General features: G+C 35.7%; 1 protein-coding gene across 2 annotated transcripts in view; it reads right to left on the bottom strand.

Annotated features, from left to right (window-relative positions):
* LOC138709287 (ras-related and estrogen-regulated growth inhibitor) overlaps positions 1-25,759 on the bottom strand; it is a 343,718-nt gene that overhangs the window by 7,156 nt on the left and 310,803 nt on the right. For both annotated transcript variants that reach the window (XM_069839947.1, XM_069839948.1), the window contains 3 exons: positions 7,482-7,643; positions 6,074-6,226; positions 4,811-5,018 (listed from right to left, as the gene is read on the bottom strand). In XM_069839947.1, coding sequence (XP_069696048.1) covers positions 4,811-5,018; positions 6,074-6,226; positions 7,482-7,643 — 523 coding nt within the window. The remainder of the gene's footprint in view (positions 1-4,810; positions 5,019-6,073; positions 6,227-7,481; positions 7,644-25,759) is intronic.

Genomic DNA, 25,759 nt, shown 5'->3' with positions numbered 1-25,759 from the left:
TAACGGACTTAATAATTTATGAAGGTTTCACTACTAAGGAATTATACGAGTAAGAGCTAAGACTTAGTATGTTTTCCCTGTAGACAGAGCAGAATTTGTTGTATTTTTACCGTTAATAACTAATTTTTCGCATTTTTGGACTTAATACCTTTTCCTTGTAAGCCCACAATATAATGTACAAAAAACATAATAATATATGTTCATTGACAAATATTCTTCTTCTTCTTCTTTGGCACTACGGCCCTTGTAGTCTAGCCTTGGCCTCCCTTAGGATCTTGGTCCATTCCTGTCCAACCAGAGCCTTCTGCCTCCATCTTCTCACGCCTAGAGTCCTTAAATCTTCCTCCACTCCATCCAACCATCTTAGTTTCTGTCTGCCAATATTGCGCCTGCCTTCTGGTTTTGTGTTTAGAATATTTTTTGGTATTCTCTGATCATTCATCCTGATTACATGTCCTAACCATTCCAACCTACGGGCTTTGATATTGACAAATATTAGGTGACAATATTTCAAGAAAAATAACATACACAAATAAATCAGAAGTCCTCTTCTGGCATGTCATCGACCGACATAGATGGCCTCTGTAATATTTCCTGGTAAAACTCATTGAATTCTGAAGGTATGTACTTTTCCACTTTTGCAATATCTGATATTTTTAATTGGTGGATCGGTACTTTGCCTTTATAAGAAGTATAGTCTGTACTGTTAGGAGTGCAAGAACCTTTTGCTTTTGACAGACTGAAAATTTCTGAAGTAATACCATTATTTATGTCATATTTTGCGATCACTTCACCTGTTTCTTTTTCTAGGATAAATACAAATTCATAGAACGAAGATAACTAAAATGTTATTTTCTGGTCCTTCGGTACAGCTCTCGCGAAAGATCTGAAAGCCTCGCGACCGTTGAATTTCAAAAGACAGGTACTGGTTCCTGGACAGACGTAATGTCACTTGAAAAACATTTCTCTCTGTCAGTAGTTCGCTCGCTCCCTAATAAGTGCTTGTAGTCAATCGTTTTGTGTTACATTACGGAAGTTTTAAAAATATTCAGCAGTAGCATTTATAAGTGTGAGCATGCGTGTATTTAAATTTTGTATACATATATGTATAGTTAAATTGTTTATAAATTGTGGTTCTTAAGAAAATGGCTAAAGTTATTTCAAGATTAAAAGAGAAGAAGCTTCATAGTAAAACGAAAGAAGTAATAAACATTGTATTGATGTTGATGTCTAAGGAAGCTTTTCAAAGAATTGAAATGCCTTTACATAAAGTTCAAGAGCAAGTGCCAATGGCGTGTCACGTAGTAGCGTCCAAACTATTGTGACAGAAACGAGGAAAAGAGAGTTTGTTAACGGCATGTCTTTCGAAACGCCAGATAAGAAGAAAACAATAATTAAAAAGAGTGTTTTGAAACTAGACTTATTTTATTAAAGTGTAGTGGCAAGGATAGTATCTGATTTTTACATCATCCAGAAATGTGTTCCAACAGTCACTGCATTAAGTATTATATGAGCGTTCAGAGCAGAAGTGGTGTAAGTAAAAAAGGATAATGAGGGTTGAAGTAAACATTCTGTAAAATACAGCGCAAAATAGCAATTAATATTCAATTTATTTAAACTATTAGTAGTCAGTGGATAGCATGAAAGACATATTAATTGCTACTTTGCGCTGTATTTTACAGAATTTTTACTTTAAACTTCATTACCCAATTTTGAATTACACCACTTCTGATCTGAACGGCTCATATTGAAAGACGCAATTGGGTTTAGTAGGGAAATACTAGTGTTAGAACTGTGATAAAAAAAACTCGAATAATCTCGGAAGAAAACAGAAACAAATAGGCCATTATTAGTTGAAAAATATGATATTAGGAAAAAATTATAAACTACCCGAGGCGAATTTCTATAATTATCGAGCTGAGAGAAGAAATATTGTGTATCTCGGCGAGTTATACATGTCAACTCATCTGTACAGCAAGTCTTGGAGCGATGACTCAGCACATGGACTTCCAGCGTCCGTATCAAACGGAGAGAGCCTGGTAATGATACACGCTGGAGGTGAGAAAAGCTTTGTCTCAAATGTCATACTAATTTCGAAAGCTCAGCAGTTATCTGCAGAGAAGAGCGCTCTCCATCCCCTAGCTAAAACATCAGTGAAAGGACAGTACAGTCCTAGTTAATGTTTGTAAACAAAGTGAACGGACCAAGGGCACCTATCCTGATACAGCTACTTTATCCTAACCGCACTAATAAGGTAAGATTTTTATTACAATAAATATTAATAATTTCTGTCCACCAATATTAATCACCTGGCTTGTGCAATTTTTGTCATAGTCATGCTAAGAAATCGTGTAAATTTAAATATATATTTTTCTCTCACGTTCAAAAAGGAGTTCTAATGAGCAATACAACAATGATCAGGCGAGTCTTCTCGTCCTCTAAGGCTACAGCTCTATTTTAAAGAGGAGTTTAAAAGTTGAGCTGCCCTCAGGCGTTGAAGTAGAAGGAATCGCTATTTGTCTCGAACTGCAGAAGAAATATTCAATGAAATGAAGAATTCAGTGTTTTCTGTTCACTTGGGAAACAGGGTTATTAGTCAGTCAACGTCTAATATTTATTAGGTTCAAATTTTCAAAATTAAACGAAAGCAACTTGAGATGTTAATGATGTACAAAGTATGTGTGACCTGGTCAATGTCATAATCTTCCACCTGTTGCTCACCTGTTTCAATTTTTTATTTCACTTTATTTCATTTTGCTAATACTTGTAAATACTTGTAACATAAACTATACTATACTTACTTAATGGCTTTCAAGGAACTCGGAGGTTCATTGCCGCCCTCACATAAGCCCGCCATCGGTCCCTATCCTGAGCAAGATTAATCCAGTCTCTATCATTATATCCCACCTCCCTCAAATCCACTTTAATATTTTCTTCTCATCTACGTCTCGGTCTTCCCAAAGGTCTTTTTCTCTCCGGTCTCCCAACTAACACTCTATATTCATTTCTGGATTCGCCCATTCGTGCTACATGCCCTGTCCATTCCAAACGTCTGAATTTAACGTTCCTAATATTGTCAGGTGAAGAATACAATGCGTGCAGTTGTGTTGTGTAACTTTCTCAATTCTCCTGTAGCTTCATCCCTTTTACCCCCAAATATTTTCCTAAGCACCTTATTCTCAAACACCCTTAACCTATGTTCCTCTCTCAAAGTGAGAGTCCAAGTTTCACAACCATAAAGAACAACCGGTAATATAACTGTTTTATAAATTCTAAATTTCAGATTTTTTGACAGCAGACTGGATGATAAGGGCTTCTCAACCGAATAATAACGGCATTTTCCATATTTATTCTGCGTTTAATTTCCTCCCGAGTATCATTTATATTTGTTACTGCTGCTCCCAGGTATTTGAATTTTTCCACCCCTCCAAAGGATAAATCTCCAAATTTTATATTTCCATTTCGTACAATATTCTCATCAGGAGACATAATCTTATACTTCGTCTTTTCGGGATTTACTTCCAAATATTTCTTTACTTTCTTCAAGTAAAATTCCCGTATTTTCCTTAATCGTTTGTGGATTTTCTCCTAACATATTCACGTCATCCGCATAGACAAGAAGCTGATGTAACCCGTTCAATTCCAAACCCTGTCTGTTATCCTGGACTTTTCTAATGGCATAATCTGGAGCAAAGTTAAAAAGTAAAGGTGATAGTGCATCTCCTTGCTTTAGCACAAAATATAGTATACACAGATAAAATTTTAGCTTATCCTTGAAAGAATAGAACCCGTGCCCAGGGTCGGAAATGCAACTATCTTTTCTTGCTTGCAAATGAAAACAGTTTTAAATTTATGAATTAGTCATAAATGGAAGCTTTGAATTAAAAATATAAATTACAAACGACGAAATTATAAATTTGTACAATTAAGAATCTATAAACTAAATATATTTATTTTGCTAATTATTGATATCCACAAAATTTGGTACGAGACAATGAGTTCTTTTCGCAGTAAATACGTTATTATGGAGTATTTTTTAATTATACAAAGAGAGGCAGCGAAAAGTTACCGCAATATGCAGGAGACGTCGGGGATGAGATTGCCCGCTATCCATTGCTTGACTCACCGGTAAGCTGTAACAGCTTGTACGGCGTTCAGTTTCATTACGGTTACGCCTAAATAATATTTAAGAGTTAGGCGTACCTAATGAATGAATGAATGAATGAATGAATGAACGAATGAACGAATGAATGAATGAATGAAGTTGAAAATTGATGCTGATCTTACCTTTATTCAAAGCAGCTATTGAAGAGAATGTCCAGCGTTCTCGATACAAACGTTGCATCGTGTTAAAAAATTCCAAAACACTCGTTGTATCTTCACCTTTGAAATTTCGGACATCACTTGTCTGATTTCATTCTCCAGGGCTTCAAGAGTATGTTGATTGTTGTTGTACACTTTCTGTCTTAAAGTTCCCCAAAAATAAAAATCTGAGGCACTTAAATCGGGGGAACTAAACACTTCATACGCTTTCCGCTGTCCGCGCACTCCATCCCCACCATTCGGGAATTTTAGGCCTATCGTAATGAAACTGAACGCCTGGCCCGCCCGCGCTGCTACAGCTTACCGGCGAGTCGAGCAATGGATAGCGGGCAATCTGTTCCCCGACGTCCCCTGCATAGTGCGATAACTTATCGCTGCATCTCTCTGTATAATCCGGCATTCTCTCTTTATAACTTGAGATACTGTATATGTACCAATTTACCCATAATACTCTATTTGTTTATTCCTAATGGTGGAATTTCCGTACCTAACATCATGATAGGAGACACAGTGGCGGGTCCACCGTTGGGAGTGGCAGTTCCGTTAGCCGTCGACATCTTGGACGTGCAGATGAACCTCGCCGAGTCCGGGCTGATGAGCTTCTCGGAGTGTAGGTCGCTGGAGGATCTCTTGAGCTTAGGACATTTGCTGTGTACCTTCCAAAACCGACACACGTCTCGGAACACGGACCAGACCTGTCGGAACGATAATTATGATGTTATCAATGAGGTTTAACTAAGGAAATCAGAAATTAAAATACAATTCCAATAAAATTGTAGATTTATCAGTTTAGGAGAACATAAACCTCAATCATATATAACTTTATGCTCGACCATGCCGAAATGTACTAATATACACCTGGTAGCAGTCCTTTAATGCATGTCATTAAAGTACACCTACTCATTAAAGGTCAGGTCTTTCAGCCGATGACGACTCAGGTTACAACTGTTCAGCCAATGATAGGTCAGCTTTGTACCGTTATAAAACCGCAAGTATCGATTATTCTCGGATATGCAATCGAAAGACAATTAGCGAAAAGTCACGGAGGCTGGAAATCCAATACTGTCGCAGAAGGTTATGTTCTGTTACTATAATAATTAGCGTTAATTGTAAATAATATTCAAATAAATTCAATTTGTCATCTCGTTTTTCAATGTCGAATTCAGTAATCAAGATTATAATATTATCAAGTTTAACGGGACTACGTCAAGGTCAATGACATTATTGTTCCTCGGAAAAAATCAACATTTTCGCGTCTGCGCACATCTCACAATTCACGACCTAGAACAAGGTCACTTCCGATCTTGTCAGATACAAATAAAATGTATACATCTGAATAGCGGTAATTTCAAGTTAGAAATATGGTCGAGCATAAAAAGTCGTATGAAACTCGCTTGCGCTCGTTTCATAAATATCCATACTCGACTTTAATTACTATCATTATAAGCTCGTTGCATAATGTACTATTGTTTTATATTTTCTTTTATTTTATTTTATTTGGCAACAGCATAAGGAAAGCTTAGGCGTATTCTGTAATTTTTTGTTTACAAATGTGCTGTAGGGTGAGTAAGATGAATTAAATCTCTCCAACTAATTCGTCGGATATGAATGTTATACATTATACAGTTCAACAACGTACCTACTACAAATATTTTAGTATTCGAGAATAACAAAATAGTTGTGTTTCATAAATATAAGCTGAACTAAAGGCAGGCCGTTTGTGTTTCGTAATAAAATGAAATAAACCGACCTGTTCGATACTTTCTCGAACCGAGATCTCGTGGAAACACACGCAGCCAATTTCCTTGCTTCTGCGTTGTCCATCCTCGAGAGACACCATGCGGTCCCCCCACTGATCAGTCTTGTTGCCCACCAGAACGACCGGCACATCCGTCACAGCCTCCTGGAACAGTTTCTCTGTAGCATTAGCAAGTTTGAATTACAAATCGAAATCGTTCAGAGATCTCAGTTCCTTGCCCCCCCTCAAAAAAACTGTACAATTTTGTAAATAAAAATTTCACATCCAACTTTTTAGGGAAGGAAGATTAATTTCCTCGTCTGTCACCAATAAACAAACCAGAGGCGAGTGTTATCTATTTATATTATGTAATACCTACTACTGTAAATGTTGTTAATAATATAGGACAAAATATAAAACTGTATTTAAATATCTTATATTAAATATAAAATTATAATCTTTGAAATCTTGGAAGTAGGCTAAAGTAGAAAATGTTAAATTGCAAATTGAAGAGTGACTTTTCAAGTGGTGCTAAGTCAAAAAAGCTACTTTTTCAGGAAACATGATTTTTTATGAATGGATATATCTTGAAGGTATTGAAAGGACACTTTGACAAAATACATTATGGAAAGAGAGTTTTATTGCTAGATGATAAAATATATTTATTAACATTTTTAATATATTTTATAATCTTATAACTGACTTATCGGAAAACCAAAAGTGAACTGTAAAATATTTATTGCTAACATTTAATTTTTGGAAAGTGATATTGTGCCAAGTAATAATGTTGTTAAAAGTTTTAATTTGTTTCGAAATATGCTAAGTCACTTGACTTAACACGCCTTGGAATAAAATATTTTGAGCCTGTTCAGTAATTATATGTTTATTTGAACATTTTGCATTACACGTAAAACTAAAAGTAGGCAATGTCTTAATAATAGTAATCATCATCATCATTTCTGCTTTCAAAATATCTGATGTCATAATTTTCCCTGCTGATTTCTGCGTTCGAAACATTTTTGGGGAAAATATGACGGACGAATCCACTATTTTGATTTTTTTTTCACGATCGAAGTACTGACTGCATGTTTCTTCCATAATAATAGGCCTGTGTTTCCCCAAAACAAAGTTTCATCTCTGAAAATACGAGTCAATATGAAGCAAACACATCACCTTTTCTCGCTTTTTATTAGCATTCAGTGCTTTAGAAACAAACATAGCATTGGATAATATATTTACATACTTGATAGTTTATGTCACTAATAAAAAGAAGATAACATAAAAGGTTGAAAATAGTATTGGTGATGAAAAGCATTGCCATGTGTGGCGGTTTACATATTATCAATCCAATATCACATAGCCTATTAATCCTTGAGTATTTTATGTCGAGTGGTAATATCATAAAGAAATGGCTCAGCACCTTGGAACTGTTGGAACCAAGTCTCCGTCTTCGTTTGTTGTAGTTTATAAGGAACTTAAGGCGGTTGCACTCGTCGAAGGAGCACTTGTCTGTCACAGAATACATCAGTATGAATGCCTCGGCCCACCGGATGTTGGCTTCTAGAGTCAGACACTCGCTCTCCTACAACACAATAAATTTAAACAAAGTTATTATTTCTCATATTGGTCACTTCTCCTTACCGAATTATCCATTTCGCCATGAGATAGCTGATTATATCGTAATAATGATATTCGAACCCGAGCAGATTCTTTGAAGAGAGTTGTCTTTGCGCAATTAGGTCTAATAGCTTCCAATTAAACGCACTTGAAACTAGTACACTTTATCCTAATATCACAGAATTTCGTATCATTATCAAATTTATGAGCATTTTAACATAGAAATTTAAGTTACAAAATACGAGACAATCGGCATCCTGTGAACAAATATCAAGTGGAACACAACATACCTCTGAAATACTGAAATTTTCCTTAACACATGAGTCATCAGGCTACCACCCCTGACCTCATTGCATTAATAACGTGAGATAGAATGTGCCCATATTTATTCACTTAGCCTAAATACTTTTCTCTTAACATATTTGAAAAACTGATGGATGCAAGGTGATACCATAAAAATAAAATTACATGCCGGTAACATGTTTTCGGCAGTTTTGAGCGGCCAACTGGGACACATACTCATATCAGAGGTACAGTATTCTTCCGTCTCTCCCTACGAAACGAACTCAGACCATCACAGTGCATTTTCATTCATAGTGAACAGTTTTTTCTAACTAGTTGCAAGTATGTAAATGGTTGTTCATTGTAACGCTAATGCCTTGAACGTCGCCGATAAACATGAAAACTTGTGAGGTATGTTTCCTACTGCATTTTCTACTATCACTAGATTGTACTATTAACAGTAGGATATAATGCAGCACATTGACATAGTTTTTACATTCACAGTATGTCTGTCTACTATGTTCATGGAACTCTATAGTCAAGTTGTGCATACATTGGTTGCTAAAGTGTCCCGGATCTTAAGTCTGTTTCTAATATATATCCGTACATAGCGCAATAATTACTCATGCGATGAAAATGCCATTGCATAACAGAACGAAACATCCAAATGTAAACGCAGTATAATAATAATAATAATAATAATAATAATAATAATAATAACAAAGATTACAATAGCGAGAACTTCAAACACAGCCCCTGACTTAAAATAAAATATTACTTTCATAAGTACTGCACATGCTGCTTTGTGAAGTCCGATTGTTGTTTGTAATCGTGGCGACGTCACGCGCCTCGGCTGCCGCCTCGATGCACCCGCACTTCTCCACTTTTATAATAATCCCATCTTGGTTCAAATATAGAGTAAACGTATCTAATAATACGATATACTTTGCGAACTCCTGGTGTGCAAGTTAATTAATTTAATTTAATACGGTTATATCACTTTTGTTTACTACTCGTTTATATCTCTGGTAGGCTATAAGTTTCATAACATCGAACAAAATTATTACAATAGAACTCATAAAGCTAATTTTCAATTTCAGTTAAGTAATGAAATGTAAAGAAAACATTTAGGGTGCTATCCATAGACATTTCGCTAGCCCGCGCTACGAGCGTGCTAAACTAGCCCCGGCTATCGACTGGTTACTTGTACGGGATTCATATCATATCATTATATTATTAATACGAAAAACGTTAGTTCGCTGATCATCCACCGAAAGCCCGCCTAAGAATGACTATGAATACTGTCGAAAGAAGTAGGTATCGATTATACCTAATTTAGTTCATTGCTTAGATTTTACACATTACAACTCTTTCGTTCTTATTAGAAAGAGGGAAGACAAAGGTTTAACACAATTACGATATCGACTTTTGTCCAGTTAAATCTGATAAGTGCGGCGAATTCAGCTCCTCGAACTCTATCTGTAGTTGTAAAGTACAATCCTTTGTCTCCAGGCATATGGAAGTTAGAGGCCGTCAAATTTTCAAAAAATGGTCATTTTGACTTTCCAAAATAGAATTTTCTCTACACAAGTAGAAAGAAGGGGCTAAGAAACCCCCCTTTTTCACTGTAGCATCCCAATATGCTTAGTAGTAATCACCAATAAAATCGAGCAAATCCGTTGCACTTTTTTTCTAGACTTTTCTTTGACCACTTAAAAGATTTCAGTCTCTAATCTACGGAAATAATGGCGATATCGAGGAACGGGATGCGGTGCTGTATTCCCTCTTGACTTACTTCGGTCACGATAGCATCAAATTGGGAATCCCGAACACAAACTGATTTTCGAGAAAAAAATACAAAGACTTTAAAACCCCATTTCGCCAACATTCTCACCGCCATAACTCCGCCATCTGTGTAGTGAGGACACAATTTCTTAAATCTGTCAGTGTACAATATTGCAAAGTTGTGAAGTCTTCTACGAGGTCATTACAACTTTCGCAAAATAAACAAAATGTCATAGGCACAAAGGTTCAGTGAAATGTAGTTTTAACACCTATTAAATCTAATAGGTCCTACATTAATTCACAAATTTCAGTTCTACTAGTACAGTAGAACTTGGTTATAGCGACCTCGTTTTGTGCGACACCTCGCCTATAACGTCAAATATTCTGTGGTCCCAACTAATTCCCCATAAGACCTACCTTGCTTAATACGACAAACATACATGCGTCTACCTCGCATATAACGTCATTTTCAATTTCAGTTTAGAATAAGATCACAGTCTACTATATACATAGCGAAGCTTGAGGTGTTTTTTTGCAAATCTCGTGATAAAGCGCTCCAAGCGGTTAGCAACTAGAAACAATAGACTGTCCATGGCCGACTTTGGACTGTGTCGTATTTCTATCGAGTGCTAGCTCGTTGCGTATTTCACATTGATGCTTGTGAAATGTTCGTTATTGGTTGTAATGAAAATGTTAATGGCTAAAATATAATAATTGGAATAATAATATGGGACAAGGAGGAGACTTTTGTAGTGCTATAAACTGTAGCAACAGTAAGAGAAAGAGGTCAGAGTTATCCTTTATCCGATTTCCGAAAGATTCAAAAAGGTTCCTGGGTTTCCACAAGAATGCTGTGCAGAAACAAAACTGTTAATTTGAAGTTCTTTGTGACTGCTAGAATACATTATATCCTTAAATTTCACAATGAAATGTTTTAGTCTAACCGAAAGGACATTAGATACCGGTTAAAGTTCTGTCACTTAGGCTGCTAAATTTCCAGAGAAATAAAGGTTAGGTCTACTTTTTTTTCAGAGGATATATTTTTAATTGTAGTTATTAATTTTGTTATTATTTTTATGTGTTATTTTACTAAATACGTAGAAAAATTAAGTTTGTTTTAATGAAATTTATTGATCACGTTTTATTTTCAATTCTGGTGGGATTATTAATGCTTAGGCCTACTTTTTTCTTCAAAGGGTATGTTTTTAATTATAGCTGTTAATTTTATTGTTATTTTTATTTGTTGCTTTACTAGAGACGTAGAAAAAGTCTGTTACAATAAAATTTATTGCTCACGTTTTATTTCCAATTCTGGTGTGATTATTATTGCTTAACCTCATCCCACTTTGTTAACTACGTAAGCCTACACTACAAGTACCGGTACACGTAAGTTACTCCATTAATTCATATTTCCATTATTATTGTTGTAAAGAGACATGCAAATTAATATTTATTGGTTTCATAGTTAATTATCGCTATAATCGTGCATGAGTGAATCTATTATAGTAAATTTCAGTTCGTTTTACACAAACAAAAATTATATTAACTTATTTCTTGCAGGTATCTTCGAGTTTATGGTGGAATTTAATATACTTCATTAAAATAATAAATTAACTTTATGCATTTAATATTTCAATAATGGAAGGAAGGTGTTAATTTTTCCAAAAGAACACGACAACGAAAGTGTAACATATTTTGTCGGCTGCTAGGAGAGAGATCTGAGATGATGAGGCGATAGTAGCGATCCTAGTGGTGGGGAACTGCCCATGTTAGCATTTTTACTACATATTGAGCTTCGCGACTGTATAGAGTAGACTGTGATACGATTTTCTAAGAACCAAAGTATTTTAAGAAATATTTCGTTGAAATCTGGTAACCTGGCATATTCTTTACGTTCTTCTTCTATCATAGATTTCTGGAAGACAGGCAGATTCCCCATCTCATTGTAACCTGTTCAAATTCATGCGGTATTAACGGTATCTGTGTGCGATCAGTTTCGACAGGAAGTTTTCACTAAGTGCACGCATTTTAACGCAGTATGGCAGTAAAAGAAACGTTTTAATGTTGGAAGAAAAAATTAAAGTAATCCATCAAATTTAGAATGGAATTAAAAAAACTTACGTCTATCGTGGGCTTGGCCTAATTAATTCCACAGTCCAAACGATTTGGAAGAACAAGGATAAAATTGTTGCTGCATTTGAACAGAATGGATCGAAGCTAGGGGAGGAAGCAGTGAAATTGTAACTGAAATACTGAACTTACTCGTAGAACGCAATTTAGAAAGTGTGTATTGGGCATGTAGGAGACAACAGAGTAAAATGACTGATTACTTCACTCCTAAGTAAAGAAGTTTGGTGAGTACTGAACAAACTATTTTAATACAGAATACTGTACTTATAATTGTACGTGTATTTTATTAAGTTCATGATAGACTTAAAAGTGAATACAAAAATCTAAAATAAGCCTAATTAAATTTGTAATTTTTCATTTTCCACCTCATTAGACTGTTAATATGAATCTCGGTTACTACGACACTCGTTTATAACAACATAATTTTTAAGTTCCCTTGGATGTCGTTATAACCAAGTTCTACTGTATTTATGTTATTTAAACCGAATAATTTCATCACTGAAAATGGACTAAACGTGTAGTAGTTAAGTTTGTTACAATAGGGAAATGCATGTATACTCGTAGAATAACATTAAAACTAACTCATTTCAAGCAGGAGTTAAACCGCTCTTTAGACATGGATAACTTACATTTTATGACGACTCCCAAATAACGCTATGAAATGATGAGATACAACATCCCGTTTAGGCAGCGTTATTGCGCCAGATTAATGTTCGTTGCACATGTCAAGCAGCATACGTCCCAAACCATAATTGATTTCGTGGATACTACGCTGCTAACCAGTTCACAGAATTGATGTATCTCTACCATAACAGAAACACGGACTTGCTGTTACTGGTTGTGACGTAATTACTCTCACTGTATACTGAATGTGAAGAGCAGGGGGGTTTTATTATCTCTAGTAAGCCAACTTTTGGAACTTTTACATCACGAGTTAGAAACGTGCAATTCTATTTATATTTGTTTAATTTTTTTAAGGCTGGTATAGTGATAGCCGGATGGTTTTCCTCACTGAAGAGCCGGGTGCAAATTCTGGCGAACCGAAGTAGAATAAAGTGAGTTTTGAGTGAATTTTTCGTAGTACTGTCAATATCCTTACCACTGCAGTGTGAGGACAACATCTAGCATATGCTACAAATGGGGTCTGATCTCTGACGAGCCATATGAGCTGAAAACAGTTTTAGAGAAAAAGAAACACAGTAAATTGAAGATCTCGGGTGTAAATAATAATAACCTTCACAGTTTATATTTTCAATATTTTTGATGCAAACAGTTATGTCCAACAAGATCTTTAATTTTCTTCAAGTAGTACATGAATCTACTTGGAAATGGCAGAAAAATGCAGACTATAGTTTGTAACAATCCACATGTCTCTTCAGTAAATAATCACAATCCTCATTTTCAAGATGGAGGACAGTGTAGTGAAACATAAGCGTTCAGCTAAAGATAATCGTTTTTATCAAGAGCAAAACAGTGAAAACGGCGATGATTTTGATAGTGATGACAGCTTAAAAGATCCTCATTACGTGAAAACTTCAATTGGTATAAATAATTCATCAGAAGAAAGTAGGTATATACAGATTAGTTACTCGGATAGTGTATAGCTATGTGTACCGCGTGGTTTCTGATGTTGGTTGTAAATTATTTACATGCCAATACGTTAAATGATTGTAAAAAAATACTATTTTGTTATATAGGCTATTGGCATGACTATTGTTCAAATTATTAATGTATCTCTTTACAATTTCCACACTACACCACATTCATTGCTCATTTTATAAATGTGATATGGAGCTTATCATTTTTTACAATAAGTTATGATATTTTGTATCAGTTATCTATTTTAATAAAAGATAATGAGGTAAATGGTCACTTAATTACGGTATATAAAACATGTGACTCATTTTTTAATTTGGCCTACATTTACAGAGAACATGGTCTACAACAAAGCCTTTGTGTTTGTTTTCAAGGATTTCACTTCCGCTAGTATTTCAACGAATTCTGAGCAAATATTTTTTTTAGGTTATTTCACGACGTTTTATCAACATCTCTGGTTATTTAGCGTCTGGATGAGATGAAGGTGATAATGCCGGTGAAATGAATCCGGGGTCCAACACCGAAAGTTACCCAGCATTTGCTTATATTGGGTTGAGGGAAAACCTCTGAAAAAACCTCAACCAGGTAACTTGCCCCGACCGGGAATCGAACCCGGGTCACCTGGTTTCCCGGCCAGACGCGCTAACCGTTACTCCACAGGTGCGGATTCTGAGCAAAGAAAAGGGCATAAAAGAAAGAGAGGAAAACGCCAGGCGATGACAAATAGCAAACAAAAGAATCCCGGAGAATATTGAAAACAGTATCGTGAGAAATGGGCCGAAATGAGGTCTAGGATTAAAAGCATTGACATTCATCAGCATCTTTAGTCATTTAATATTATATCCTAAACCGTTGTAAGATATTTTGTTTGTATTAATAGTTGTTCACCTAGTCGTTAAATAACCAAGTAAAAAACAGAAGTGTCACACAATTGAAAACACCGAATTTGAGAGTTTGAAGAATGGGATATCTTGCTGTACCGAGAGTTGTTAAAATTGCGAAATAGTCACCAAGCGTTGCGAAGTAATGCCTGACGACAATTCCTGTTATTGGAAAAGATGCAAGAATTATAACAAAGGAGACATGTTAATTCAAAGCGAATACTTCAATAATGGCACAAGGAAAAATAGATATTTAAGGCATAGCACTAAAAATACATTATCTTAATGAAATTATCATCTGCAGAGTGGAATTGATTGAAATGATGTGTGTATACACACAAATACAATTAAGAGGCCTATGTATATATCGTGTGTTTATTTCAAAACTTCCCACCTTGAATAATTTTAGATGTGCAAGGGACACTATTTTGAGGAAAGTACGTCGATTTAATTTTCGAGGGGGAAGATCAAAAACCACTGCTGACTGAATTTTCTGTTATACCCCTTCACCTCACTCCTACTTTTGAGTTTAAAATTGCACTTATAATACACAATAAAATAATAATTAAAAAGTACACTATAGTATGACGTTAAACTATGGTTTGGTTCGCTCACAAATGATGGGCCAAGTTGTTCTTTCAGTCCCAGTGATTGTTTACTGAATATGACCATTTGAATGTACTGGCATACTCAACAAACCAAGCAAATCTTTGAAACCCTCCTTTACTGCCCTTTGTATAAAGACTAAGCCATGTTTAACACAAATCTCAATGGTGTATTTAATAATCATAAAGCGGAGTGAACCATTCTAATAGGATTAATATTTGTGTCATAAACCTTTGTGGATTTTCGGCCCTACACAGCGAACTCATGTCCCTTGGCATACAGAGGGAGCGTAGCAATTAGTTGAATGACCTCTCCAAAACCTAAAGTTCAACATCAGAACCGAAAATCCACTGTCTGTCCATAACATTCCGATCGTGCATGCATACTCATACTTATATTTATTGAAATCTTCCGAAGTGTCTTTTCTACATTTATTAGAGTAATCCTTGAGGCACCGGGTATATACCCACTTGCAGTGTGAATACATACATACATACACATACATACATACATACACATACATACATACATACATACATACATACATACATACATACATACATACATACATACATACATACATACATACATACATACATACATACATACAAAATAATGCTGTCCAACAACTCTTGCAAATTAATTCCTATGTCCGACTCCATAAAGAAAGGACGAAAAATATTATTTCCAACATTTTAGTAGTATTGACATATGTAATAAAGGGGTGAACCAGGGGCATACGCAATGGAGGTTACCGGGTTTGAACCCCTTATTTGAACTTAAAAAAATGACATAGGCCTATTTAGATTTGAGTATTTTTTTTATCCATAATCGCTTTTCCTTCTCTAATTTTTCACTGTCAGAGTAACAAAATCTACATCGAAATAAGGCATAGTCCTCCTACCCCTCCTTCAATATAAACCCTGTGCTTTGTGCTGCGGCACTTTGGAATTAGAACAATGATATCTTTATTATAGAGAGGCCTACCGCCCACTACCGACCTTTTAACAGAAAAAGCTGATTCAATGTCAAATTTATTTTGTTATTTGTTAAAAATTGGATGGTTGTGGAAAAATTAACTTTTAAAAGATTTTATAAGGATATTCATGAACATGTTATGGTATAACATAGTATGATATTAATAAATATGTCATAACATAATAAATAACTATAATAATAATATTAAAAATAATAAAATAACACACAAAATTTAAAATACATATAATGTAAATCGTAAACAAGTTTAATAATGACCCCACTTGACAAAATTCTGCATACGCCACTGGGATGGGCCAAAATGGATCAAGACTTGTAAGTCCCATAATTACGAAAAGAAATTTTCAAAATAGTACCTGTGTAATTACCTTGCAATGCGAAAAACTACATAAAGGAGTTTGGCAAACATAATTTTACCCCAAAATTGAGATATTATTGCATTATAGTTTACGTTATATTCCAAAGACCACATTTTTCAAATTTTATTTATCTACTAGCCGTACCCGTGCGCTCCGCTGCACCCGTTAGAAATAAATATAAAGTAATTACATAATTAAAATAGGACATTTGATCCAGGGAACATTCGTGTTTGATAGAAGGATAAATCGTTTAATATGTTACTTAATTTAAATTGCATCCAAATAATTAAAATGCGATCATTTTGGTCCAGAGACACTCATTTGGTGCAATGACAATTCCTTTAACATGTTTCTTAATTTTTATTACATGCAACCATAGTTTAATGAAGATTGACATCATTTAGATTTAATGTGTATATTTTATTTTACTTGTTATAGGTTTCCATTGAATTATGGTAATAACTTAATTTTAACCCTTGTTTTCTACGTATTCAGTAAATGGCGCTTGGCCCACTATGGTTCTGAACCCTTCAAATAAATTATATTATATAATAATACATATTATATTATATTATATTATATTATATTATATTATATTATATTATATTATATTATATCATATCAGAAGTTACTGTAATAACATTATAGCATTATGTCCATCTAGAGAAACTACACTTTCCAATGGAATTAATCATACAAATCGGTTAATTTAGCTTCCGATATTACATCACACAAACACAGAAACATTCTCTGTAGGCTATCTTTCATAGCTTTCGATTGTTGCTGTCCAAGGCCCCTTATAGAGGAAGTCATTTGTTTTTTAATTCATTACACGGCCTTAGATGGCAGTTATTTTAATTTTAAAACTCATTTATCTCATTAAATATCAGTCCTATCGAAATTTTTCAGGGAATAAAACTTATCGCAAATTATTTTTAAAGAAACGTTTGTTATGTAATATTTTTTCACAAAAATCAATAATAAGCGAGATATTTTTTTTTTATTTAATTCAGGCCCCCTTATAACCCCCATTTTAAATAATGTATTTTGAATGCCATATAGCCTAAAATCTAAGTTACAACGAACTTAATTTATATTTCAATTTTCAATCGAAATCCGTTCAGCCATTATCGCGTGAAAAGGTAACAAACATAGAGACAGACATACATAGAAACAAAAATGTCAAAAAAGCGATTTTTGGTTTCAGGGTGGTTAATTATATATGTTAGGACCAATTATTTTTGGAAAATCGAAAATTACCAGAAAAATTTCGGCTACACATTTATTATTAGTGTAGATAGGCCTATTCCTAAAGTGTATTCTAGGCCACCGACGTATCTCAGTCGCCTGAGGCGTTTGCTGCAGATCAGGAGTTGTACTCGGGAGTGGGTTCCATTCCTACTTAGGCTGATCATCTGGTTGGGTTTTTTCCGAGGTTTTCCCAACCGAAAAGCGAATTTCAGGTAATCTATGGCGAAACCTAGGCCTTATCTCGACGCTAAATAATCGAGTAGTTGATACAGCGTCGTACTTTTAGTCAGAATTATATTTTTTCAATATTATTTAGATAAGTAGAACTAACAGTGCTTATCGTGCAGGACATGGACCAACCCTAAGCACGTCAGCTGATGTAAGCTTTATGTGCACCAGTAACGGAATGAGTTGCGTGCCGAATTTTCTGCCAGAGTAAGTCGACTCCAACATCCGCCATACCACACATTTCTCTCCAGCAGTCTAATCACACCTATAGTGGTGGTCTGCCGTACCTTACACATCTACATGAGTTACGTCTCCATCAGACAACGGAGAAGATTGTGGATCCGGTGCCTCTTATTCAGATTTATGACTCCTCTAGAATCCACTAGCAATGCCATCTACCAATCTTTGGACAAATCGCTAGGAACACCCGCCACGACGTCACTTAAACATAAGTGGTGTCCTATTTTTTCGAGGCAAAAATAATAATTAAGGGAGAGTTGTGGACGTTGTTGGTGGAATAATGAGGGAATGGAGGAAAAACCCCGAAAAAAACCTCACAAAATTGGCTTCGTTCACCACATATTCTACTCCGTTGTCGCCGTGGTAGTCTGGGGTCAGCGTTCGTCGTAATCCAGCGCTATGCCAATGGAAATACCAAGGGGGCTTGTTATTTAACTCAGAATACACTGTGTTCGACATCACACACTTTATCGGACTCCAGATAAGTTAAACGTTATGCAAATTGTCAAGGATGGGGATCGCGTGCAGCAGGTTGTGAACTACGAGTACTATTACCGAGATCTAAAAGAGGTGAGAGGTGCTCTGAGACAGTTATAAGAGCGGAGAAGAAATATAGAGTTGTTCATTGGACTTCCATTACCAGTTCTAATGCATTTAAAGTTTCTTTGAAGAATTGAGGACGTTACACAAGTGGGTTACAAACGAGAGGAAGAAAGAAGAAACGGGGTTGAATTTGATGATAAAGCGCTCGCAATTAACAAGGTTGATTAAAAGAGTCGACGCTTCATATCATTTCCAACTGAAGCAAAAATATCGGTCGTGCTTCTTATACGCTGTGTTTTATACAGGTCACGGAATTAGTTTGCATATTATATACAGTACATGCACCATACAGTTTACAGACTTCTTTTCAAATCACCTCAAAGCTGTCGCAAGCCAGTAGCATTTCGTCTCCGCAATTTGTTAGCATACTTTTATTAATGTTTCAGGTTCATCTATGAAATGTAATTTTCACTGGACACTTTCTCACTATTGTTATTATTATTAGGCCTATTATTATTACTATTATTATTAGCAGAGACCGGAAGTTTAGGCAATATGAATAATTAAAATAGGCAGGTAAAAAGGCATCATAAATAGCAATAAAAGGCAATTACAAAAACCTTGCACTAGCACTAGACCCACAACTTGCACTTTCCACAAATGGATTTCGGCAGCAAGTGAAGCTACATAAGTCGAATGCAAATTGAGATTTTCGACTCGATATTGCAATCACTGTTGGAAGCAAAGAAATCTTCTTTCCTGTAGCCTTAGAAAGTGCATTTTTGTGTTTGGTTGTACTGATATGTTGCGATATGAAATATTTAGCTAGCTACAACGTCGCAATGAAAACTGAAAGAAAAATAACCGTTAAAAATAACGTTAGACCAGTTGCGGTTCCTCGGGGGAGGGAAGGGAGGAACGTCCTCCTCACATTTTCTTCTTTTGAAAGTAAATACCAAATAAAATATATGCCTTGAAATTCGAGGAAGATTAGATAATTTTTAAGTTCACAGCTATAAGAAAAACTCGGTTGATCGAGTTTTAAACGACGCGCGCTCATGTGCTGTAGAAAACTGTGAGAAAGATGTGAGATTGTCTGTGTGGAGGAAAGGCACTCCATTCCTCCTCTACTGCAGTTAACACACATAGACAACAGCGCACTAGCGGCCAGAGAAAGAAGCAGAGTTTTAAAGGAAGTAAATGAACGGAGAGGGAGGAGATCCTCTCCTGAATCAGTCATGGGCGGGAAATAGAAACCGACTGGTCGAGCAGCAAGCTCGCTACCGCTGCCATCTAACGATGTTGCATTCAACCGGACTATAACACATCTAGGAGGAGACACAACAAAAACAGTTTTAACGCAACGCTGTGAAAGACACCATGTACACTTTTTTGAAAATTATAAATCAAAAATATTATTCTTTGCACTTTATTCATGGTTTGAAACTTTCGTGGATATTTGAAAGTTAAAGTCGGGTTTATGTAAAACAAAGAGGAAGTAGTTTTACGTAGTTGGCCCCTGAAATTCACTTCCATTCATTGTTTACTAGACAGGGCAACAGCCAAGTTGTCAGTTTTGTAGAAATATATTTGAAACTGAAAGTAGGTACTCCAAACTACATCATTTTTAACATAGAAATTAATCGGCCTTCGGCTTCTTTGAACAATAAAGATAGTATGACTTTACAAGAACTGACATTCTTCAAAATTATGTGATACTGAACTTGTAAAATGTCCATGTGGCAATACAGACCACGTGGGTGGGTGCAGTGTTCTCGCTTTCCTCAGATTATTTCCCATTTCCATTTTTCCGTAAAACGGTTGCGGTTACGAGTTAGTAGCTAGTCTCTTCCAACACGTGTGATGTAGTGTGCTCGAAAAATGCTACGAGGTTGTGAAATTCCTTGTAATTATTAATTTGTGCAATTATTCAACAATGAATGGAAGCGAAATCATAATATATTTTGGACAATTTAGGAAACTCAGTTTACAAGAACAGATTATTGCTATACCAAAGGGAAGGCCAACCCCAACACTACCTGGTTTACATGTATGCATGTAGGCTAATTTGTAGCATGTTTAATTCAAGAAGATGTCATTTATTGCTGGTAATTTCTTTCCTCCTCTTAAGAAACATGCAGGAGCCGCCACTGCGTTAGACCCGCACTCATTGTTGCCTTGTCAAATAAACACAAGCGATAATTAAAACGCTTACTGTTATACATTTTTGCACGGCAGCACTCATTGTTGCAAAGAGAATATGAACTGACTTAAAGACAATAATATACATTCGGTGAAGTCACTTTCATTCTAGCGGTTATAGAAATAAATTAAAATATACCTGTAGGCAATTTTTAATAAAAATTAATAAACAATAGGTAAATAAACAAATAAATGCAAACAAGGCATTTATTTTATAAATTAGGCATGTATATTAAAAAGGTAGAAAAGGGCAACATAAAACTGTGATTTTTCAAAGGTATAATTCGTACAGATTTACTTTCAAAATGAAGATATATTAAACACATTTAAAAAGACATTCTGCTAAAGTTCGGTCTCTGATTATTATTATTATTATTATTATTATTATTATTATTATTATTATTATTATTATTATTATTATTATTATTATTATTATCTTGGAGCAACAGTAACAAATATAAATGACACTCGGGAGGAAATTGAACGCAGAATAAATATGGGAAATGCGTGCTATTATTCGGTTGAGAAGCTTTTATCAGCTAGTCTGCTGTCAAAAAATCTGAACGTTAGAATTTATAAAACAGTTATATTACCGGTTGTTCTGTATGGTTGTGAAACTTGGACTCTCACTCAGAGAGGAACATAGGTTAAGGGTGTTTGAGAATAATGTTCTTAGGAACATATTTGGGGCTAAGAGGGATGAAGTTACAGGAGAATGGAGAAAGTTACACAAAGCAGAACTGCAAGCATTGTATTCTTCACCTGACATACAATTAGGAAAATTAAATCCAGACGTTTGCGATGGGCAGGGCATGTAGCACGTATGGGAGAATCCAGAAATGCATATAGAGTGTTAGTTGGAAGACCGGAGGGAAAAAGACCTTTGAGGAGGCCGAAACGTAGATGGGAGGATAATATTAAAATGGATTTGAGGGAGGTGGGATATGATGATAGAGACTGGATCTTGGACAGGATAGGGACCGATGACGGACTTATGTGAGGGCGGCAATGAACCTTCGGGTTCCTTAAAAGCCATTTGTAAGTAATTATTATTATTATTATTATTATTATTATTATTATTATTCAATATTTGCACTCAAGTGCTGATAATGATCAATAGAGGGCTATAAAATGTTGAGCGTGTTGCCAAATAGGACATTTTTTATTTATTTATTTATTTATTTAATCCGACAAGTTTAAGGCTATAAGGCCTTCTCTTTCATACTAACAGATAGCACACATAAATAAAAACTCTTATACAGACATTTATCTGCCTTATACACTGAATAGCTCGTTTGTAAGTTGTGTGTAAATTCTTTAGTAATAATCACTATATACGTCCTACATAATAGAACTGTTATACATAGAACTGCGGCATAGTTGAGTCATTATTTTGTTACGAAAGATAACAAAATAACTTAAATCCGATAGTGTGCGCCAGTGTGATGCGCTAAGTATAGATCGTACACTGGCGTTCAAAGATACCCGACCTCTGCTAATCGATATTGATCGATAATTTTGTGGAGTACACGTAGCTTCTTTAGTTATTACTTCAACGAAGAGGTAGCGGAGATACTAGTCAGTGTTGCCAATCATAGGCAACATAAATATATCCGCATTATACAATTCAATATTTCCTCCCCTTCTGCTGATTGTATTAAAACAACACTGGGTTCAGCGGGAAGCCGCTGATACCGTCAGTTATGGGAATAATTTATGTTTAATCTACATCTTCATTTTCTCAGACGGCTTGTAACCGCCCTAATAATGGTGTCACCTATTGACCACTAGCGGAAATATTTCGAAGTTTGTCAATTTCTTTATATCTTTGGTCCTGACTTATCCCGTGGTTAGACGATCATAAAATCGTAGGTCGGATATCTTTCAACGCCAGTGTACAAATGGGCTAATCGATTACCCCGATATCTTCTGATCAAAGAGTACAGCTGCAGCAGTATTATTCTAATTATAATTATAATTAGAATATATAATTATAATATATATTATATATATTATATAATTATAATATCGTAATGCAACTGGGTCAATAACACACACACAGCTCCAACATAGCGCCAAACTAAAAATGCAGTCATAAAGCATCTCACGAAAATAAACGTGAAACGTGTCTCTCAAATTCTCACAGTCCAGAGTTGGAACAATGTGATTCTTTCATTTTTTCACTCTTCCGATCAAATGGTGAAAGCTGCGAAGGCAATTCTGAAGGACTATGAAAATTTTTTCTGTCAAGTCTTTCAAGACTGGCAGAAACAATGCGACAAGTGTACTTCAACTATTTAAAAAATATAATAAATATTTGGAAGTTAAATAAAAGTATTATGTCACAAAAATTACCATGACCATTCATTACTGAACATTCCTCGCATGAATGCCTTATGAGTCATTGCATCTAACATTTCTTGAGCCGAATTTCTAAACACAAATTTCTTCAAAAATCTTAGGAATATCTTGCTCTATTTCACCTTCCCCTCTCTCTTTATCTGTTTCTGTTTACAGTAGGATAATTAGTAATTCTGTGAACTATGATTTATGTAACATTAATAAAATAGATATACACGGTATATCAAAAGGCCTCAGAAAAAAAAGTCCACTGGTAGTAGATCTGGGGACCGGGCTGGCCAGGCAACTATGCTATCAACTAGACGGTGCAGACTTCAAATACGACAATGGTTAGATCACCATTTTCCAGGTAGATGAATTGGAAGGGGTGGTCCGGTTGCCCGGCCAGACCTAACACCATTGGAATTCTTTCTCTGGGGCTGCATGAAGGAGAAAGTGTACCAAACGGAGATAGCAAGCAGGGAAGATTTCGTTGCAAACATTAACAGGCTACAAATGGAGATACACCAGCACGGATTGGATAATGTGCAGCGAGAGGTCAGGCGGCGTGCTGAAGCGTGCGAAAGTGGGACATTTTGAGTATCTGCTCTAGACAACTGACAATTAGCTTGCCTTCTCTCAAGCAGACAGGTCCATTAGGTGTGGAATCAAATGGGGATAGATACGGTACGTAATATTCGTGTAATTCAGAATCTGGGATGAATATTGAAAAAGCGTATTAGGATTTTTTGTTGCAAATAAGGTCCTGAATCACCTCCTTAAGCATTTACCTGACATTTTCATACATCCTGTATTTTGTGCAGTCATTTATTTAGAAACTTCACCTCTCTATGATGAACTCGTGTAATATCATTATTCATTAATAACTTTGAAATGTTTTCTATGCATCATGTATTGAATTTTGTTTACTTTGGTTTTCTGTGGCTGTTCTTAATCAATTAATATGCGCATCATTCGTCTGACCGTGTCCTTTGGCTTTTCTTTGCAGAATTTTTAATTGTAGGTTTGTGTTTGGCTTAAATTTGAACAAAGCTTGATACACATAAACGCTGTTCAAATGCTGACATGATGTACTTCGTTAGTACCGCCATTACAGACTCCACGTAAACTAACGCTGCTCGCTAATAACAGGCGTGGAGTAATTGCTTGTTGTTCAGGAACATTATAATTATAGACTATATTGCTTACACGTACAACGCACGGCAATGACATACCGGCGTCGCAATTATTGGCAACTAAGCGTACATACGTGGGATGTTACGAAAATAAGTGCAAATCTTTGCCTGCATAATAGAAGACCGTGAACTAAACAAAATATCCCTCATTAATTTTGGCATGTCTCGTAGTTTTTTCACGTATTGCAAACATCCAATGCTTTTGCAAAGAATTCTCTAAATCTGCACACTTGATGATATTGTACATAACACTACAAGTTTTCACGTGATTGATTGATTGATTGGTTGATCGATCGATCGATTAAAGGTCTATAGAATGAAAATGACAATGCTTTTTGTGGGCAGCATAATGTTCCAAGATATGAAATACAGTGGGTTGTTTCCGATCTCTGATAACGAATTTGAATGACGCCATGTGCGTCAGGAATCACACCGACAGCTGAATTGCGGCGAGAGGTTACATACCAGTAGTGAGTGATTTCATAATCAGAGTGCACTGTGTATCAAGAAAATCCAGCCTTTTTGGGAAGGGTACATAACAACCCTTTCCGATTCCAAGTTACGTGAAAATCAAAGGAGCCGTCGACCTGGTTGGCGAGTTGGTATAGCGCTGGCCTTCTATGCCCAAGGTTGCGGGTTCGATCCCGGGTCAGGTCGATGGCATTTAAGTGTGCTTAAATGTGACAGGCTCATGTCAGTAGATTTACTTGCATGTAAAAGAACTCCTGCGGGACAAAATTCCGGCACATCCGGCGACGCTGATATAACCTCTGCAGTTGCGAGCGTCGTTAAATAAAACATAACATTTAACAACATCAAAGGAGCCTGCAAAAAACGTGGTTTCGTTTTTTTTTTTTTTCAAGAAAGGCATCTTGTGTGTACCTAATAAGACTGGCAAAGCTCGGATGGGATTAATTTCAGATTGGAAAAAGCAAAAAAATCCACCCCCCATCAGAAGTCGTCACACCCCACGAGATACAAATTAATTCTTTTCGAGCTTAACCAATCTTATTAAGTACACAGAAGATGCCTTTATTGGAAATAACGAAATCTCGTTTATTGCAGGCTTCTTTCATTTTCAATTAACTGTACTTGGTATTGGAAAGAGTCGTAATGTACCCCTCCCAAAAAGGCTCGATCTTCTTGAAAATGTCTGCTGTGAGTCGCCGTGCATTCAGACTGAAATCATGCACTACTGGTCTGTCACCTCGAGCCACAGTTCAGCTGTCGGTATGACTCCTGACGCACACGATGTCATTCAAATTCGTTATTAGAGATCGGAAACAACTCTGTACAAGATTATTTTTAATAACATGATAACTCCTTATAATGCTGCTCGCAAGATGAATCATAAAGGTACTCGCCTCTAATGCAACTTTAATTAAAAGAATATTTTTGGTTGCTCAATGAAAGTTGTGTAGATATCTCGTTTACACACAAGCCAAA

The sequence above is a fragment of the Periplaneta americana genome, chromosome 11 (genome assembly GCF_040183065.1).
Source record: "Periplaneta americana isolate PAMFEO1 chromosome 11, P.americana_PAMFEO1_priV1, whole genome shotgun sequence".
Classification (NCBI taxonomy): Eukaryota; Metazoa; Arthropoda; class Insecta; order Blattodea; family Blattidae; genus Periplaneta; species Periplaneta americana.
Note: the sequence above shows the minus strand (reverse complement) of the source record. Positions and strands in the feature narration are given on the sequence as shown.